The 20,253-nt window shown below is 46.8% G+C and overlaps 1 protein-coding gene across 7 annotated transcripts in view; it reads right to left on the bottom strand.

Annotated features, from left to right (window-relative positions):
* The window catches only part of LOC307070746 (histone lysine acetyltransferase CREBBP-like), a 47,515-nt gene continuing 27,262 nt past the window's right edge, over positions 1-20,253 (bottom strand). For all 7 annotated transcript variants that reach the window (XM_079729360.1, XM_079729361.1, XM_079729365.1 and 4 more), the window contains 16 exons: positions 19,911-20,073; positions 19,594-19,712; positions 18,943-19,182; positions 18,206-18,294; positions 16,278-16,358; positions 16,030-16,086; positions 15,556-15,633; positions 15,382-15,449; positions 14,767-14,917; positions 12,567-12,713; positions 12,247-12,360; positions 11,918-12,083; positions 11,023-11,190; positions 10,657-10,818; positions 9,884-10,165; positions 1-3,364 (listed from right to left, as the gene is read on the bottom strand). In XM_079729360.1, coding sequence (XP_079585486.1) covers positions 1,181-3,364; positions 9,884-10,165; positions 10,657-10,818; positions 11,023-11,190; positions 11,918-12,083; positions 12,247-12,360; positions 12,567-12,713; positions 14,767-14,917; positions 15,382-15,449; positions 15,556-15,633; positions 16,030-16,086; positions 16,278-16,358; positions 18,206-18,294; positions 18,943-19,182; positions 19,594-19,712; positions 19,911-20,073 — 4,269 coding nt within the window. In that variant the 3' untranslated portion in view covers positions 1-1,180. The remainder of the gene's footprint in view (positions 3,365-9,883; positions 10,166-10,656; positions 10,819-11,022; positions 11,191-11,917; positions 12,084-12,246; positions 12,361-12,566; positions 12,714-14,766; positions 14,918-15,381; positions 15,450-15,555; positions 15,634-16,029; positions 16,087-16,277; positions 16,359-18,205; positions 18,295-18,942; positions 19,183-19,593; positions 19,713-19,910; positions 20,074-20,253) is intronic.

The raw sequence follows: 20,253 nt of genomic DNA, 5'->3' as shown, positions 1-20,253 counted from the left end.
TTCTGTTGCACAGTTTATTTAACAATATGGTATACAAGTAAGAAATGAGTCTTTAACCAGTCTATACAGTGATTTCATTCTCTCTTCCTTATATTTATAGTATTTTGCTTAATAACTTGCATGATTTACAATAGGAGAAAAGCTTATCCCCCAATTCAAGTTTTTCGTGGGAGAGGAATAAGGGTTGATAACTTTCCGGTTGTCCGCGTTCATCTCCAAACCCGCTCACATCTTGGTGTGATAACTAATCGGGACACTGTCAGACAGCCATTCCATCTCAGCTTAGAGGGCTGGTCTTTTTTCGAGCTCTTTACAATTTACATTTTAGTGACAAAAAAAACAAAACAACGCACGTTCCCCCCCACGCCCCCACATTAAAGCAATCATGTTCACCCACACAATTAATGATCTGCTCCCCAAGCCGCCGACGTTGCGGACAACAATCAGTTTGTTTTCAGCTTGCGAAGTGGCATCACCGTGTCGGGGCTTGGAGTCTGCGTCAGTGTCATCATGTGCGCCTGCATACATGTCCTTGTGTAACAAAAAAAAATAAACTGACTTTGTCCATTTCCTATTTCAGTATTATGAGCGAGTGCTGCTCAGACACAACAAGAAAAGGGGGAATTCTTCCTTCCTGCACCACGCGTCGTCCGGCAGAGAGCTAGAGACACAAGGCTGCAATGACCAGGAATGAGTTTAAAGAGAACCTGGCCCATAACAAAAACAAATCATTTTACAGTTTCAAACACAAAAACTGTACTTTTTTTCCCAAAAGGTACAAAATAAAAATGTATGAATAACATTAATTGCAGTTTGCGCATTTTTTTTCTTAAAAAAAATACATGAGAAAGGCATGAAAGCATACCAAAACAAAACCAAAATAGAACAAATATCGAGCACATTTGGTCTCAACCAAAAAAATATATATATATTCTTTGTGATTCAACTGATTTTAAGAACCCCATTTGCAAATCCCTCAACATTTTAAGAAATGTTGATATTGGTTTCTCATCATCTCTCCCCCCACCCACCCCCCAACGTATCCCATGTACAACTGTTTCAACTTTTTACACGTCAGTACAAAAAGTGTTCTCAACTTTAGAAAGACGAACAGAGCCCTCTGACAGACGGAGAGTCCAGGGTGCAGGACGGGGAACAAATGGCACACAACTCGGTGCTGCTACAACCCCTCCACAAACTTCTCTAAAGTGTCCCCGGTCGCGTCTCCCCCCGACCCCAAGTCCCCGCCGAGCCCCCCCCTGGCGGGGGTGTTGAGCTGCGGCAGCATGGCGCTCTGCTCCGGGGCCCCCATGTGTCCCGGCTCCAGGGGCCCTCCGAGGCCCGGCCGGGGGGACCCTGCGTGTTGGGGGGAGGGCTGGGGCTGCTGCAGGGGGCTGGAATGTAGCGGTGGCTGTTGCGAGGCGGGACACGGGGACTGGGCGGACACCGGGGATCGAACCTGGTTACCGAGCGTGTTGGCCAGGGCGGGTGGCCCGGGCAGGTGGGCGCCGCCCTGGGGCTGCAGGTGTGACTGGGGGCTCATGGCGCCCGGCGAGCCCATCTGCTGCTTGAGGACGGCTTGTTGCTGCTGGGGGAGCTGCTGCTGGAGCAGGCGCTGATGGAGCAAGTTCTGGGGGGAGTCCATCCCGATGCCGGCCTGGCCGATTTGAGCCATGGGAGGGAGCTGGCCCATGGCTCCTGTGGCTGCTCCTGAACCTGTCTGCATGGCCAGCTGCTGCTGGATGCGGAGCTGGGAGTAGGGGGCTGCCGTGCCCTGGGCTTGCGGTGGGAACTGGCCAGGGTGCCCTTGAGGCATCACTCCCTGCTGCTGCTGCTGCTGCTGCCTTAAAAGCTGCCGACGGTAGAGCTCCTGGATCTGCGCGTTGGAGTTGTGAGCTGGGTTTATCAGCTGTCCCTGGGGGCCCAATGCAGTCATGCCTGGGTTGGCGGGCTGCTGTGTTTGTTGCAGGGGCATTCCAGGCCTTTGCACAGCCACTCCCTGCATGGCCAGGGCCTGCAGGGCCGGTAAGCCTGGTGGCTGCTGCTGCCCCACTTGCTGTGGCGGCTGGGGCTGGTTGGCGTGGTACTTGGCCGTTCTCTGCTTGATGAAAGCTGCCATGAGCTGGGGGTTGGACTTGAGGATGTTGAGGACTTGCTGCTGCTGCTGTGGTGAGCTGGGAGACTTGAGCGTGCGGAGGAGGTCCTGGAGCGCGTTGGGGGCGATGTTGCCGGGTCTCTGCGGGGTTTGTGGCCGGACACCGGGCTGCTGAGGAACCAGCATCCTCTGGGCCTGCTGCCCTTGGGGCATCATGGCTCTCTGCATGGTCAGGGCCTGTTGTGGGGACTGACCGGGAGCCAGGCCTGGTTGCTGAGGCTGTGCCGCCTGCATTTGGCCCCCGCCTCCAGGCCACTGTCCTGGGGCTATGTTGGGTTGCATCACCTGCGGGGCCCGGGGCCCTGGTACCATCTGCATCGGCGCTTGCATGGGTCCGGCCGTACGCTGCGGCTGCTGCGGGCTGATGGGCAGGCCGTTCACGTTGACTCGGTAGTTCTGCTGGTTCTGCTGGGCCTGAGCCATCAGCTCAATGTGCCGGGCCATCTTAATGGCGGCCAGCGGCGGCTGCTGCTGCTGCTGTAGGGGCTGGGGTTGAGGTGGGGCGGGCTGTGGGAGAGGGGACTGCTGCTGGTGCAGAGGTGAGGCCTGGGGGCCAGGCTTACCCTGAGACACCGGAGCTGGAGGCTGGCCATTTCGCGGAGTGTTGGGGAAGGAAGGGGACATGACAGCCGCTGCACTGGGGGTCTGGGGCTGGTTGGAGAGCGGTTGCTGGGGCGTCTGAGGGGTGCTAGGCTGGGGGAGGGGGTTGGGAGTGCTGGGGGTGCTGGAGGCTGGTGGGGACGGAAGAGCCATGACCCGGCCCTGCATGGTGGCCATCCTCCTCCTCATCATCTGCGCCTGCTGCAGCCGGTGCTGCAGCTGCTGCTGCCGCAACTTGTGCTTGATGTTGAGGCAGAAGGGGACGGGACACTTGTTCTCCTGGCAGTGTTTGGCGTGGTAGCAGCACAGGGCGATCAGCTGCTTGCACACGGGGCAGCCGCCGTTGGTCTTGCGCTTGCAGACCTTGGTGTGCTGCACCACCCTCTTCATCTTCTGGCAGGACGGCAGGGAGCAGTTGGCGTTGCGGCACTGGCAGGCGTGGACCAGCGACTGGATGCAGCGCTGGATGCTCAGACGCCTGCTCTCCTGGGGGCTCTTGGAGGCCTCGCCCCCCTGGCTGTTGCTGTCATCGTCCAGGCCCAGGCCCCACTTGACCATCTTATGCTCGTGGCCTTTAGCGGCGTAGCAGTTGATGCACAGGTCAAAGTCCTGAGGAGAAGATGATAGAAACTATGAGTTTGGGTCTCAAACAGATTTTGTTTTAGAATGAACACATCCTTGTGTGCAGGGAAGATATGCTAGGAAGGTAGGCTTTCGCAGAATAAAACAGCATCCTAAAGCATTATAAATTGTGTGTATTGACCACGCGTGACGCAAAAATTTAATACAGCTGTAGCTGAAACATGGTAGTGTCTTGTTGACGTTGGCACTATAGTGGTTCACTGGATATTTCCACCTTGGTGTGGCTGTGTGTAACACCAAATCACCATGTAATGAACTGCGTATAGAATCTTCACCATGCCATCAAACTGAAAGTATTCAAAGACATGTTAAACGGCTGATATGCCACCAGGTGCGACTGAGATAAGACATTACAAGCCGTTTGAAAATCTGCCTTTTCTACATCACGAGTGGGTGCGACCACCTAGATGTATGTTGGATAGATCAGTCTACCAGCCTACCAAGTGGACCGTAGCAAAGGTTGCAAATCTATCCATCATACATCTAGGTGGGGACTGATGTCCACCGACACTGTGATGTCACTAAAACACAGGAAGGGGTCTCACACTTGTTGGCGTAACATCACCCCTTTAAAAAGGTTCCTCCTGGGGACTTCCGGTTTAGCGACTAATGGAGTGAGACGCACCAGCGGGAGCTCCTGTGAAACTCTTCTAATTTTATTGTATAGGGCCTTTTCACAAACTCTCTTTTTCCACATTTCGACTTCACAAGCTCATTGTGACTGTATTATAAGCCGTTATGCCTCCAAAACTGAAAAATACGAACAACTCGGCGCCTACACAAACGAGGCCTACCCCCCAGGCTACATCCTCCCTGGGGAGTAGCGAGGCCGCCCCGCCGCGGGCGCCCGCTAAGCCCTCCACTCCAGAGAAAACCGCCGCTGTTTCGAACATGACCTCCTCGGACTTTAAGGCTGAACTCCTCGCCGCTCTTCGAGATGAGGTGGTCGGCATTTTTAAGGCAGAATTGGAGGCGGCATTGACGAATAATTTCGCTCGGATAAAGTCCGAACTACAGAGTGTGAAGGTGGAGCTAAATGCTAACATGGCGGCCATCCGGTCGGAGGTGGATGTGCTAAAGGTAACTGTGACGGACATGGAGGGCTCGCTGTCGACATGCACTGACGATGTGCTTTCACTTCAAAGTAAAGTGGTCAAACTTTCGGTCCAACTTGTTACTTTGGATAGCAAATGTGAAGATCTGGAGGCGAGATCTCGCCGTAACAACAACAGGATAATAGGTCTACCCGAGGAGATCGGCGCGGTTGACGCGACTACAGTTTCCGCCCTGCTGAAAGACGCCATCGCCTTAGGTAAAGAGCCGGTGGTGGACCGGGCGCATCGATCCCTACAGCCCAAGCCGAAACCCGGTGAGCGCCCTCGTCCCATGTCAGCACGTCTACACTATTATGCAGACTGTGCCGACATCCTACAACGTGCTAGAACCCAACGGCAGATCAAGGTGAAGGATTCAACTATCTCCATTTTCCCGGACTTCACTGCACGCACAGCCAAAGCCCGTGCAGCCTTCACTGACATTCGGCGCCAGCTCAGGGACATTCCCGACATAAGATTTGGGCTGCTACACCAAGCGCGTCTCCGCATCACCAGAGGGGATGTCACAAGGGAATTTACATCACCGAAGGATGCCGCTGCCTTTGTGGAAGCACTCAAGTAAACATGGGTCTACTACGGCATAGTTATTAAAACATAAGTAGGTGCCACTACAGTTATGCCATTATTATTATGATCGTAATTATTGTTATTGAAGATTATTTTCTATATAATAATAATAAGATTATTATCATCATTATTATTTATATTTTATTTTTAAATATATATATTATTGAAGCTGAAACGGTTCTTGATCTACAGCATGTTCTACGAAATAAGTAATATACCATTACTGTAGACAGGTTAAGTAAATTTTGTCATAAATCAAATTGGCAAATAGTTGGCACCATAACTACTGTTGTTCTAATAAGCAGTATTAGTACAAATACTAAGTCACTGCGCCTAGGCGCATGCAGATTTCGGATGGTTCGGATGGTTCTGAGCCTTGTGTTGTTTATTATGCACGCCCTGTCTTTCGTTTTTTTTATCTTCCCATTGTTTCCGGGAGCTCCAGTTAAGTTGGAGCGAGGGTAAGATGACTGTTTGGTCCAAAGCCTGGAGTTTTTTTGTTTGGATTATGACTCCTTGTGGAGTTAGCACTGGTATCCTATCGATTGGGGATGGGATAGTGGTAGGTGCACTGGGGGGAGGGTGTGGGTTCTGGGCGAGTTCGATAAGTTAGCCCTGTGTGTGCGTGTTTTTTGTTTTTTGTCTTGTTTTGTTTTTCTCTCTTCCTTTCTTTCCCCTTTCCTACCTTTCCCTCTCCTTCCCCCCTTGCCCCTGAAGTGTGGGACGGGAACCTGGTTGCCTCTTATTTTCATCCACTTTCCACATGGCTAATGTTTCGGGCCCAAATGTGAGATTCATCAGTTGGAATATTAAAGGCCTAGGATGTGCTGTCAAGCGATGTAGAGTGCTCTCCCATCTGAAGCGGCTGAAACCTGACATTGTGTTCTTGCAGGAAACCCACATGAGGAACAAAGATCAAGTCAGTCTGAAATGTTGATCTGCAAAAAGGAAAAAAAAAAACGTTCCTGGGGGCGGGACCATTTGGCTCTAAACCTATTGGTTGCTCTCTGCTGACGTACATTCCAATCACGTGTGCCGTTGACCGGGCTGTGCGTGATTGACAATGCTCTGCCGATGACAAGAATAACAAGCGACCTGCGCGGTTGATTTTGTTTTCCATTTTCTGGAACCATGGCTGGGGACGGAAACCGTAAAGGGACACCGGGGAAAATAAATAAAAAATCGTATAGGTCGGAATATGGTTGGAATGAAGCGGCCACCGATTCTTGACAGGCTGGGTACTTGATTCTTACACACAACCGGACTCGTTCATTACTTCACTAAACTGACACGCACGCTTTCGCTCGCTCGTCGACCCCACACACACGCACACACACTCACTGCCAGTGATATGCGCATGATACTTCCCCGTGCTCATGAGATACTTTCTCGTGCTCACCAGTTACTTTCTCGTACTCACGAGAAACGTTAATTTTTTATTTATTTTCCCCGGTGCCCCTTTACGGTTTCCGTATCCAGCCATGGTTCCAGAAAATGGAAAACAAAATCAACCGCGCAGGTCGCTTGTTATTCTTGTCATCGGCAGAGCACTGTCAATCACGCACAGCCCGGTCAACGGCACATGTGATTGGAACGTACGTCAGCAGAGAGCAACCAATAGGTTTAGAGCCAAATGGTCCCGCCCCCAGGAACGTTTTTTTTTTCCTTTTTGCAGATCAACGATTTCAGACCTTTGACTGTCAGGGAGTTTCAAAACGAATGCGCGACAGAACACTGCCAATAATCACATGACTCAAAGCTTGCGCCTGTGTGGTCAAATCTCTGAAAAGTCAGTGCTGAAAAGTCAGTTTTGAAAAAATACATTGCAATGGTGTAAATTTACACCTTTACACGTTTTTAAAAATAAATATTCAACCTTTCAAAACTTATTTCTCAATGTATGAACACCTGTTTGCAGAATCCCATTTACAAGGTTTCAAAACCGGGAAACAATGAAATACACTGTTAGAACAGTGCCAGATTTGAAACTGCAAATGCGCTGGTGACATTTTTGAAATTTTGAAACTGTTGGTGAAAATGATGAAGAAGATAAAATAGAACACAAAATCATGTTTGCAGATGTTTTAATTTTTTTTTCAGGCTATAATCTCTTTTTTCAGTGTTGCAAAACCTTTTTTACAAGGTGTTAAGTTTTCAAACCCAGACTTACAAGCCTTTGAAACTTTTTTTTTCAGGTTTGAATTATGGCAGGATACTGGCTCCATACTCTTAGTGTTCTTTTAAAAAAGGACAAAGATGCGGATTTATGTACCTCCTATAGGCCAATTTCTTTAATGAACGTCGATACAAAGATTCTTGCTAAGGCCGTGGCCCGCAGACTCGAAAAGGTCCTTCCGACAATCATTTCTAAGGAACAGACAGGTTTTATAAAAGGGCGCCAGCTCTATTATAATGTTCGCACTTTGTTAAACACAATTTACTCTAAGGAAACAAGGGCCACTCCTGAAGTAGTGATTGCGATTGATGCAGAGAAGGCGTTCGATCGTGTTGAATGGAACCATCTATTTGCGGTTTTAGCCAAGTTCGGATTCGGTGAAAGCTTTATATCATGGTTACGCCTTCTCTATACGCTTCCCTGTGCTAGTATTACCACTAATAACGCCCATTCCGGCTACTTTTTTCTAAATAGAGGTTGCAGACAGGGCTGTCCTGTATCCCCTCTCCTGTTTGCACTTGCAATATAGCCCTTGTCTATAAGTTTGAAGACCTCTCTTACTTTTAATGGCATCACCAGGTCTCACACAGAGTTGAAATTATCGTTATACGCCGACGACCTGTTACTATATGTCACAGATCCAGTAAGAGCCTGCCCTTCTATTGTTTCTTTTCTGCATAGATTCGGCCGGTTTTCAGGGGATAAAGTTAATGTCGCCAAGAGTGAATATTATCCAGTCAATAAACCAGCTCTGCAGCTCTCCCAGTCAGACATTCCTTTCAACTTGAGTCCTTCGAGATTTAGGTACCTTGGGGTTAGCATAGCCAGGTCCTTCAAATCTCTTTACTCTGAAAAATTTTCTCCCCTTTTAGCCCAGATTAAGACAGACTTTCAGAGATGGGGTTCCCTCCCTCTCTCCTTGATTGGGAGAATAAATACTGTCAAGACGAGTGTCCTCCCAAAATTTCTATTTCTTTTTCAATGCTTGCCTATATTTTTGCCAAAAGGTTTTTTTAAAACGGTAGATTCGATCATTTGTCATTTTTTGTGGAAATACCTAGAGTTAGACAAAAAGTATTACAAAACTGAGTTCTATGGCGGTCTCTCTTTGCCAAATTTTCAATTCTACTACTGGGCCGTGAACATAACTAGAATTATACTCTGGTCTAAGTCAACTGATGTACCTTGGTACCAGTTGGAAGCACGGTCATGCTCCCCAGTCTCTCTCTATGCTTTATTGACCGGCGGCAACCAACCCCTCCGGCCTTACCTGCAACCCGGTGGTTAACGACACGCTCAAGATATGGTTTCAGTTTAGGAAACAGTTTGAATTTACTGCCCCCACAGCTTTAACCCCATTGTTAAAAAACCCTGTGTTTAAACCCACATTTACTGATCCCACTTTCTCCTTATGGCATGATAAGGGACTGAAATGTTTTGGGGATCTTTATAGGGGAGGAACTTTTTGTTCTTTCGCGGACCTAGCTACTGAATTCAACCTTCCACCCTTCCATCTCTTTAGATATTTCCAGGTGAGGAACTGTGCAAAATCCTTATTTACAAACTTCCCCCACCTCCCGCCCAAGCAGCCATGGGGTGAACTTTTACTATTTAATCCCTTGCAAAGGTCTTTGATCTCAAAGGTTTACAGTTCTATCCAATCATATGATGAACATTTACCTACCAAAACAAAGGAGACTTGGGAGAGTGAGTTGGGGTTGATCTTTGAGGAGGACTGGTGGGAGTCTGCGCTGAGGGTCATTCACAAAACCTCTATTTGTGCCCGCCTGACCTTGATACAGTTTAAATTTGTATTTAGATGCCATTATTCGAAGACAAAGTTGGCGCAGATTTTCTCAGATATGGTAGATGTCTGTGATAGATGTGGAGGCTCGTCCTGCAATCTCACGCATATGTTTTTCTCTTGCCCAGCTCTGTCGAACTTATGGCAAATTTACTTCAACACCATGTCTAAAGTACTCTCAAGAACAATTCCCATTTCACCACACATAGGCATTTTCGGTCTTCCGGAAGACTATACTCTATATTCTACTAAAGAATTGGAAATAATAGCTTTTACCTCACTAATTGCTAAACGCCACCTCCTTCTGAATTGGAAATCTACAATGGCTCCCTCCAGTACACAATGGATTAAAGAGGCTATGTCCTTTTTGAAAGTCGAGAAAATTAGATATTCAAGAAGGGGAAATGTGAGCAAATTCTTCAACAAGTGGCAACCGTTTATGGACTTCTTTGCAACGATATAACTCCCCCCTCACTCACACACTCCCTCTTATTATTTCTTTTTTTTGTTGTTTTTTCTTTTCTTTTTTCTCTTCTCTCTTTTATTATTGTTTATGTATTTCATTTGTTATGTCAGGTTGATTGTTATGTATAGTCTATTTGGTTTTAATTCTGTAAAACTGTTAAAGCTGTATGCAAACATGTTTAATGCTGATGCCAACATACCACGTAAGTGCCTTTGCTACTTTTGTATACACTTTATTAAAAAAATATGAAACAAAAAGGTTCCTCCTAACTAGAACCACTACAGTGTAACCCGGCCCCAAGATGCCCTGCTGCGTCAACCCCCCCCCCCCCCCCCCCACCGGGCCCAGGGAGCCTCACCTCGCAGACGGTGCAGTGCCAGCGCGTCTCCACGTGGTGCTTGCACTCATTGCAGGTGTACACAAAGCGGTCCTGGCCCTGGTTGTGCAGCTCCACCAGCATGCACATGGAGCTCCACTTGCAGCGCCGCAGCGAGCTGAACTCCCAGTGCTTGTCGCGGGCCAGCGTCAGGAAGGCGTCGCGGCCGTCCATCAGGTCACAGGTCAGCAGGGGGTCCGGGTCCGAGATGGGCGGCAGGGCATTGGCCATCGGCGCAGAGTGCATGTGGATCACGAAGAAGACCTGGACAGGACAGGCAGGGGGAGGGAGATCAAGAACTGAGTAGTGCTGGGATTTCAATCCGTGGATTTCTTTATTGGCTAATCTAAACTGTAGCTTTGAAACCTTTACGGAAACGCTTTTACAGTTTAATAATGCTGGCAGAGTTAGTGTTCAGCTATAACGCGCGTACAGATCCCCGCCTGCGGAAACATGACTGGATGAAACAAGCGAAAGAAGCGTTGAAAAAAAGGGTTCCAATTTCCGTTATCAATCAAGTCTTATTTGTGAAACTACTCCTGCCCTAATCCAGATCCAAAACAGGTTCCATTTCCATTGGAACCTTTCTGAAAACATCTGACAAAGCGATCTCTTATAAAGAAAGTTTCTCCAGCAAACTATAGCAGTGAAGCACCTGGCAGGATCCTAACCATGGTTCAGGGTAAGGCTGTCCAAACAACAGGGCTGCTGGTGGATTCTATGAAGGGAACTCTCTGCAAAAGTAGCAGGCTCACCTCTTTGTGCTTCTCCAGGGAGGCGTAGAGCTTCTGGGACAGGTCGTTGGCTACATTCGGCATTCCAGGCTTCTTCTTGTTTGCGCGGCTCAAGCTCCCCTTGTTCTTATTGGCCTTCTTGCTGTTTTTCTTCTTGCCATTTTTGCTGTCACTTGGTGTGCCCTGACGATGAGACAGTGGGGAGGGTACGGGGGGGGGGGTGAGGATCTTCTCATCTGTTCCGAGTAAACACGTCAACGTCTTGCACCCTTGAGCTACCCTCAAAGTAGATATTTATTTTGTTTAGCAAAAAACGGGTAAAAACAAATGCAGTCTGCTGAGCTTGGACTGAAAGACCTGTCCTGTGAGAATGACCCGTGCTCTTACCTCTGGCGTCTCACACGTAGCCGTGTTCTCCTCCTTCTTGCGCTCCTCCTCCTCCTGCTCCAGCTCCTTGATGCTCTCCTCCAGCACGTTGGGCCAGAAGTCTCCTTCAAAGTAGGGCAGCTCGTTGGCGCTGGTCACCCGGTCCTCCGTGGCTTGCTTGAAGATGTCCTGGGTGGAACAGAGGATGCAAAGCAACGTCAAGATCACAACAGCCCATGCGCAGTCATTTGTAGGTAAGAGTGGACTTATGTACACAAGGTCGCAAAACAGAAGACACCGTTTCCTCTCGTTGAGGAAACAACGAGTGTCTGCTGGCATGGTGAAAGACAATGAGTGACTTTTGTTGTCAACAATGTAATACCCTCAATTATATTAATGTTGGGAAGATTACACTTCTCATGTTAGGCTTCTGAAATGCTAGAGAAAACCCGAGAATAAAGTGTACAGAAAAATAAAGCAAATTCCTCCACATCTCAAAGTGCCAGGTATCCCATTGTCATTTCTGGAGAGCGCTACAGGAAAGTTGGCGTGTTAAGGCCGGACTTTGCTTTACACAGGGACATGAGCTAACACAGAGTCAATGGCACATGGTTTCATGAAGAAGGTCCTGGTTAACACTGTCTACTCTATGAAGAAAAGCTGTTGCGTTTATTAAGGAGGACGTTCTTATCCCAGCCCAAAAATGCGGGCATCACAGCAGACAATACAGGACAGTAAAACTAGTAAATATTACAAATAAGAGTAAAAAGAAATAAAGAATAATCCTGCAACAAAAAAGAGCAGGGACTGATACATAATAGTCTGATAAGGGGTCAGAGTAACATGCTTCTGAGACCGCTGCCATGAGAGAACCCGCTCCTGAAAGTCTGACCCCAATATGGCTGTGGCCGTTCACCTTGTAGTCGTGGAGGATCCTCTCAGCGAAGGCCTTGTCCAGCATCTTCCTGTACCACTCCTGCAGCCTCTTGGGCTTGGGGATCTTCTGGTCCGCAGGATGGCAGTGGAAGATGTAGTCGTCTCCTTCGCTGGGCGGGCAGGCCCAGATGTGCCCCTGGGAATAGCTGCGGAGAAGGGGGTTTCAGAATCAGGAGATTTCCCCACAAGACCCTCTCGTCTGCCACAGGGCATCACCAGGCAGGTCTGGGATCAGATGGTAGCAATAAACCCAGCAGAGAAACCTCACTCGGGATACAACGGCAGTGACAACAGGAGAGGGAGACATACCCAAGTTTCTTCACGTATTCCAGGTAGCCGATGAGAATTTCGTGGTAGACCGCTGTGCGCAGCAGCCGAGGTCTGAAGAAGTGAATACTGTCGAGGTACGATATGTAGACCCGTCTGTGGGGGGAGAGAAGGGGCGCAGCATGTAGCATGGGAGACGGTAGAACTGAACCAAACACTGAAAGTGGATGCCTAGACAGACAATGAACATGTTTGTCTTAAATGAATTTGGTTGTGTGGTTAATCCGAAGGATTTCCAGGTGGTGTAGGAAACAATGGTCTGAAATGCAGATGAGTCATGGGGTTTTCAGCACAGCACTGACCTGGTGTTTGGGAAGGCGCATTCGGAGCCGTACTCCTGCACGTGCATGCCGAAGAAGCACACATCCGTTCCATCAATCTCTTCGAAGGCAAAAAGTGCTTTGGTTCTGTAGGGGAAGGACTCGGGCATATCGCCGGCGTCCACAAACCTGTCGTGTGGAAAATAACCAAGCGGAAATAAACAAACAATCAAATCACAGGTTCCTTACATGAATCACTCAAAGGATGAAGTGATATTTTATGTAAATGACGTTGCTTGTGTCGTCCACACAGCTTTCACTCCTCAAATTCAATGCTGGAGATCATTTCATGTAAATCAAGTATTTACATTTATAGGTTCACTGCGAGGGGACAAAGATCGGTTCCGACTCCGATGTTAGTGTCCCTATGAGACCAGACAGGGTGTGTGAGGGCCCTCTAGTCAAACAACATGATACATAAAGCCTTAATGGGGGACTTGTGTGTTCACTTTGAAGAATAACAAGAGGCATGTTGTAATTCCAAGACGACAAAGGGAAACGCTCAACCGTTCCGCGCTGTATTTACCAAAAGTTGTTTTAATTAAGGAGTTTCATATTTAACAACCTCAGGTTAAGGATTTTTTAGCACAACTTTAAGGTGCGGTCAAAAGACACCAGCCAGGAGGAGCCATTTTGGAACACAATTCAACAGGACAACATGGAACCACTAGTTCCAAATTTTTCTATTTTCAAAAGGGACCATGTGCAATTTAAACATAAGTGTAACATTTGATGCATCACACCAGAGGCAGCCTAAGGCTAATTTACATCTGCAGTCCACATTCTTGCAATGCGACAATGTTTTGGTTTTAGCATGCAATTAACATAGCACATAGAAAATAATGATAGAAATAACAACCAAGAAAATTGGAGGAAGCAACTAAATTTATAAGGAATCATTTCACTATTCCAAAATTATAATTAAGCATTTCCAATCAAGAGAGAACATTTATACTTAATTTAAAATACCAGATGATATCTGGTCTCACATTCTAATATGCATATCGTTATATAATCCAGACGACATCTAGTTTAATATTGGTATACGTTTATCATTATATAATCCCGGAAAATATCTAGTTTATATCGGGATATGTTTAACATTATATAATCCCGAGAAATATCTTGTTTATATCGCAGTGTTTCCCCCACGTTCACACAGCAGCGGCGCGCCGCCGCTGCTGAATTTTCTCCGCCGCTGCAATAAAAATCCTTCTCCTAATTTATTTTTTCTTTTTTACGTAGCTCCTTTTAGAAAATGTACAGCGCGTAACGTCAATTGCGCAGCACGCGGCACATCGTCACGTAACCAACATCAAAGAAGAAAAATACACAGCGAGTGTGGCAGTTGTTGGCAGTAGGCTACCCTACGCGGTTGCAAAGTTACATTGATTCTAGCAGTAGCGAGTGAAGCGGAAGATCGAAGAAAGAAGGAAAGAGTGAGCCAGACAGAGAGAGAGAGAGAGACAGACAGAGAGAGAGAGAGAGAAAGTAAGTTGCTAAAATGTGTCGCTACATGACCACCAGTGTTAAAAACCCTCTGAGCCCAATCATTTTATTGTATCTATAAACCGCAACCTCCGTGCCGTTTTTCCTCTAGTATTGTGTGTGTGTGTGTAGGCATATGTGTGTGTGTGCGTGTTGTCGCTGTTTTTGGGATAGCAACCATGTTTAGTGTTTAAGCATTAGGCAAAAATCTGTAAATAAATTGTGCAAATTATATTTGCGTTGTGGCATTTTTTGTTTAAATAGTACTATACAAAAATATAAAAATCTGTAAATGAAGACACAAAAGGCAAAGTTACAACACCAATAATCCCATCTACAGTAATACACAGGACTGTTTGAATAGGATTTAAGTGCATATTCTCCTCTCAAAGTGCACCAGATTCATGCATTCCAATGTAAAGGGTACAAAAACAATTTGGCCGGGGGGGCATGCCCCCGGAGCCCCCTAGAGGGTTCGGGGACCACACCACCGCTGCTGAAAAAAATCCTGCGGGAAACATTGTATCGGGATATGTTTATCATTACATAATCCAAGACAATATCTTTTAAATATCGGGATAAATTTAACATTTTATAATCCCGGAAGATATCTAGTTTATATCGGATATGATTATCATTATTAAATACCGGACGATGTCATTTTAATCCCGGGAAACGGGCGGAACTTCCTCACCTGGCTTTCATGCCGGGCTTCACCTCCACCGTTTTGTCGGAGCTGGCCACAACTCGCACGAACACCTCTCCGGCCTCCGGGTGGTTCTGCCTCTTCAAGTACTTATTCACACGGTCCTCTATGTACATCCCCAGTCGCGTGGTCTGCAGCCCTATAGAACCACAACACACACACACACACACACGTCAGGAACTGTAAGCATGCAGCAGACTTCAGGTAAAAAAACAACAACATTTGAACGTGTTCCAATAGGGCACACTTTTGCTTATTTCGTCCTGCCAATTATTGGTGTGAAAACGGCCTCGGAGCGTTCTCAGTGTTTGTTGGACACTATAGAGGCACGGAGGGGATACCGTTAGCCCAGAATAACAGGGAAACTACAAAGCCAACCATGAGTTGAGGCAACTGCTGGAATGCCTCTAGCTGGGGAACCTTAAACGGAGCATATGGGGCCCATATGGGGAAGAAAGGTACGATACAGAGAACAGGCCGGCTTTCTTCTGCCTCCCCGGGTGTCCTGAGCTACCGCACACTGATGTCTGACTCGCATTTGGAAGAAAGACTATGCGGGAAACGCAGTGGGTGAGGATGGGTTGGGGTGCAGAAACGACTCACTTTTTGCAGAGAACTTGTTGTCCTTCCGTGTTTTACCGCTCTTCTTTAAACAGTTGTCACAGATGAAGCTGGGAAAGAGGGATGAACATTAAAGTTAGTGGTCTTCGTGATTACCATCGGGACAATGACAACGGTACGACTAATGTCAATTGGGACATGAGGGCGAGAACTTACCCAGAGGGCCAGATGACGTCGTAGTGTAGGACGCAAATTTGGTGCATCTTGCGTCCACAATCTTTACATTCAACAAACCTGCACAAAATAACACAGTTCAGAATGGATCACATCGGTCAGGTGAATGTGTGAACTATTCTCAAGTGACCCGGAAAAACACTTATTTAATAAACCATTATATGGAGCTTTGTATCCAGGTGCAAGTAGTGGCATTGTACGGCTGTTGGTGTTGAAACAGCTACATGGAGCGAACAACAAAACTACCCCAGGCAGTTGAACCTTCCTCCAATTCTTCCTCCAAACCAACCAATACCAAATGCGCCTTTGTTTTAGGTTAACACAATGTTTCGTACGTACTTTTGCATGCAACAGAGATGCTTTGCATATGGGGATGCATATCTAAAATGTATTGGGGTTTAATTCAAACTCTTTATCCCGGGTCTACATTCCCGCTCACAACATATTCATACTTACGGTTCCTGGTCTAGTGTGTCGTTCTTCTTCCTTTCAAACTGATCTTTAGATATCATTCTAGAGTAGCAAGGAGGTAGAGAAAGATGAACATAGGTTAATGATACTACCTTGGACAAATAGTAATGCATTGATTCTCGCTTAATTGCTCTAAAAAGCAAATCCGTTACACATGATCAAAACACTGTATATCAAGTAAATCCTGATCCACACGTTTCAGGGGGATTACGCGTGTCACTAGGTTTACTTACGTCTGTGGCTGCGCTGGATCGTCTCCTAACGTCACACTCTCTCCTTGGATCTCATTGAAGCACTTTTCACAGAAATGGTACCTACAGAGAAACAGGGCATTAGTTCAGCTCCATCAAGGCCCACTTCACCGGGGTGGTCCTGGTACCCACATTTGGAGTACAGATAGGATACCTGCTCTGGTACTTCAGTACTGATAGTGACTGATAGCTCGCAACAAACACAGTAGAAAACAAACACAGTAGAAAGAGAAAATGGCCGTGGTGACCAGTTAAAGTAACTTTCATATTTAAGAATATTTTGACCTCTGTATGTCATGTTAAATACTGACATAAACATTAAATATAAAACCAACTTGAATAACAAGATTTTGTAGTGGTTGATCTAATTTCACACCATAAAAAAAAAGAAAAAAGTGTCCTTCATTGTTTTCTATTGAAGTATCTCATTGTCAAAAAACCTGTTATGTTTTTGTTGTGGTACCAATGTAAAATATTGCTAATCTAATTCCATGCCAAGTAGATGTAATGTAATATTTATTTTTGCAGGAGCGAAATGTCCAGAAGCTGCAGCCAAGCGTCTTTATTATTTGTAGTTCTGACTGAGATTGGGATGCAATGGCACATCACAGACAGCAGGGGGCGCAAGGAAACCCAGCAAGGAGCAATTAGACGAACAAGAACACAAAAAATATCTATGCAATTTGTGTTCTTATCATTTTGGTTCCTGCCCGATAAAAAGAGGGGGGCAGCATTGAGTGCAAGATTTGCTCAATGGTTGCTAGACAAAACATTGTGACTGAGAGGGCCAGAGGCTTTCTGTGTTTACAGTCTGGTCGATGGCCAGATGTTTCATGAGTAGACCCACAAGCAAAGCAGTGGCTTGGTTTACAAGGCCTTTAAGGTAATATATTATATGATCTTCAACAGGGTAATGTATTCAATTATACTACTGTTACTACAGTGAGTCATTCAGAGAAAACACAAATGAAGCCCCATGTTTGTGCCAGTCTAGGCCAACCAGTTTGTTAACATTCCTCTCCGCTCTGAACGCAGTTAGCACTGTTCGTGACATCAAAGTGCCTTTTCATAATCTCTTTGACCTCACAACCAAGGGACAAAGGAGGTTAGGTGTGTGAAGTGCCTTCTGGGCAGTGGTTGTTGATGTCGGCGTACGTGTTAGGCTTCACTTCAAGGCATCGTCATCTGATCCAAGGATCAGTACTAAGATGAGTCATCCTTCAAGGACTTGTTTTGATTTAGTTGTGTCTCAAATAATATTTAAAGTAGGTTATAAGTCATAAGATAAGTAGGTAATCTGAATCACGTTGCTGAAGGCACGGATCTGTAAGCGTGCGATTGGCGAACAGCGGACACAAACATGGCCAGTGCTAGTAAATCTTTACCGTTGGGAAAACAAGCCAACGCATCCTATCTGGACACTGGAGTTCTTTAAAGAAGTGCCTGTAAGGCCATTGCAAAGATAAAACAACTGAAACCCCCATCCAAAAGCATCACCCACGAAGCACAAAGTAATATCTCAGCGTGAAATGGGAAACAAAGCATAACTCCATCAGTCCAGTTTTATGTTTCCATTTTCCGGCCCCGGCTCTCTGCCGCTATAATATCGTAAGACTGCTGGATCCGAGATTACTTATTTGATGCAGACTGGGAATCCAAATAAATCACATCCCACGTGGACTTTATTTCAACATGATCAAAGTCATGTCGATATCAAATGATGTGGTATGTATGTAGGTCCATGAGAGACAACATGTATTTTGATTCCCAGACTGGGAATCCAAGAGAACCATAAATCACATCGTAGCAAATCAAAGTCGGGTCGATATCACAATGTATTACCGCAATGCTTGTTCTGGCAACTGGGCTTTGAACAGACCAGTAGGTCCACACGCAGCAGACGGACGTACCTATTCTGGTAGCTGTAGTACGTGCCCCCAGTGGGGATGGTGCACAGCTGCTTGCCGTAGCAGCAGAGGGTTTGAGGGGAAAACTCGTACTGTAGGGAGAGGGACACACATTCATTCATTAAAGCTGGACACCTGGAATCCTCCATGTTTTAAACCGGCATTCTGAAACCTTTCACTGCACATAGATTCTGTTCCACGTTATTAGAAATACTTATTGCCAATTTTCTTGGAATTTTCTGCACATACCAAATCAATTTGCTCAGTAGAGAAAATCCAAGATCTAATTTGAAACAAAAGTGATGGATCCAGTGAAAACATTTTATTCAACATACCCCAGCAAGTTCCTCATGTAGCCAAAGAGGGAACCGATCCTCTATATCAACGCAAGACCCGTATGGCAAAGCTTCAATATCCTATTTCAATCTCAGGTTTGTACAACTAGTAGTTTCATCACAATCTTCAGAAAGGGTTGCCCAGCTCGTCACAGACTCATAGAATGAGGAAGGCACAGATCACTGTTCTTCATAACAAGGTAAAAAGTAGTCGCATCAGTCATGTTCCGGTATACTAAAGGGCACAGAGTTGTGTACTTCATTACAAGGTAGAAAGTAGTCGTATCAGTCATTGCTGTGTGGTGATACTCAAAACTAAACATTGGGTGCATTCCTACTCGGCACTGAAGTCACGTGTTATTTTGATCTCTACAGCCTTGTATCTTCCCAGCCGATGTGCCTCACCTTTCGACCGCAGCAGTAACCCAGGCCCTGCATGACGGGGTCTATGTCCGCCTCAAACACCTCGGCCAGCTTGGAGCAGTACTTGTAAACGCGGGACGTCTTGCGGTTGTACAGCCAGGCGTTGTTGAACATGAGCCACACGTCCTCCACGTACTGCCAGGGCTCCTGGTACTGGCCCGTGTCCAGCTTGCGCTTGATGGTGGATAGGTCGATGGGGGCCTTCACGATGTCGAAGTAGTCCTGTGGGGAGGGAATCGGGCTCCTCATCATCATTCTGCTCTAGACATGTCGGAGCTTCCTTCAGACACGAACCTTTAGCAGTTAACTTGAGTTGTTGTTGACACACGCACGCACGCGCGCACACGCACACGCACACACACACTATCTTCTTCCATGTGACAGGTAAAATTGGTTTTAGGTGTTTTAAAGTCTGCTCTCAGGTTACAGGCAAAATATATTTTAGGTATGTATTGCATAATTCCAGGTATATGTTTGACACAGATGGTATAAACCTCCGTCGTACACAGGCTGCAAGAAGAAAAAATGAGATCTCACAAAATCCTTAAATTAAGAGTCTACAGGGGAAACTCCAGTCTTTGGCTGAGGACCGCTTTGTCTGACTGCTCCTGGTCTCTGTGTGTTGCTACCCACCGGGATGCCTAGCTGCATGGGGTCCACCGGCTGCCTGAAGGGCAGCGACTCGGGGTCCTGCCGGTAAAGAGACTCCAGCGTGGGCATCAGAGCCTGCCGCAGCTCCTCTGGTTTAAAGACTGCCGGAGGAGCAGGGGGAGAGATGAGACGGGCCGGGAGGAGAAGTGGAGACAGACGGTGAATGAGGGGGGGGAGGAAGTAGGAAAGATAAAAGCTCAGTAAAAACACTGCATGGATCATTAAGAGCAGCAGGAACCTAATGTACATGAACGTCTGATTTTATAGTCGGGTGTAGTCGGTGCGGACTGCAGACTCACTTTTCCTCCGGGACTGAGAGGGGGACGAGGAGGCCGCGTTGTTGGCTGCTCCTCTGTCCTCCTCGTCTTTGGGCTCCACCTTCAACTCCGGCTTCGTCTCGTCCACCTCCATTGGCTCCGGCTTCTCCTTCTTGATCAACAGCGAACCAGAGTCCTCCTCCATCTGTTACCGGCAAAGGGGACCCAAGTTAGTGTTGTCTGTATCCTTGAAATCAATTGTGCAAGTAAACCGGTCTTCCCATTCCAAGTGTGTGCACATAGGCAGCCCATCTTTACCTCGATATATCATGCGATATAAAAAACGTTTTAATCGTTATCGACATGGAGATGTGTACACACCCAA

This window comes from Pollachius pollachius (genome assembly GCF_949987615.1).
Source record: "Pollachius pollachius genome assembly, chromosome: 2".
In the NCBI taxonomy this organism is placed as follows: Eukaryota; Metazoa; Chordata; class Actinopteri; order Gadiformes; family Gadidae; genus Pollachius; species Pollachius pollachius.
The sequence above is the reverse complement of the archived record's forward strand: the minus strand, read 5'-3'. Positions and strand labels throughout refer to the sequence as shown.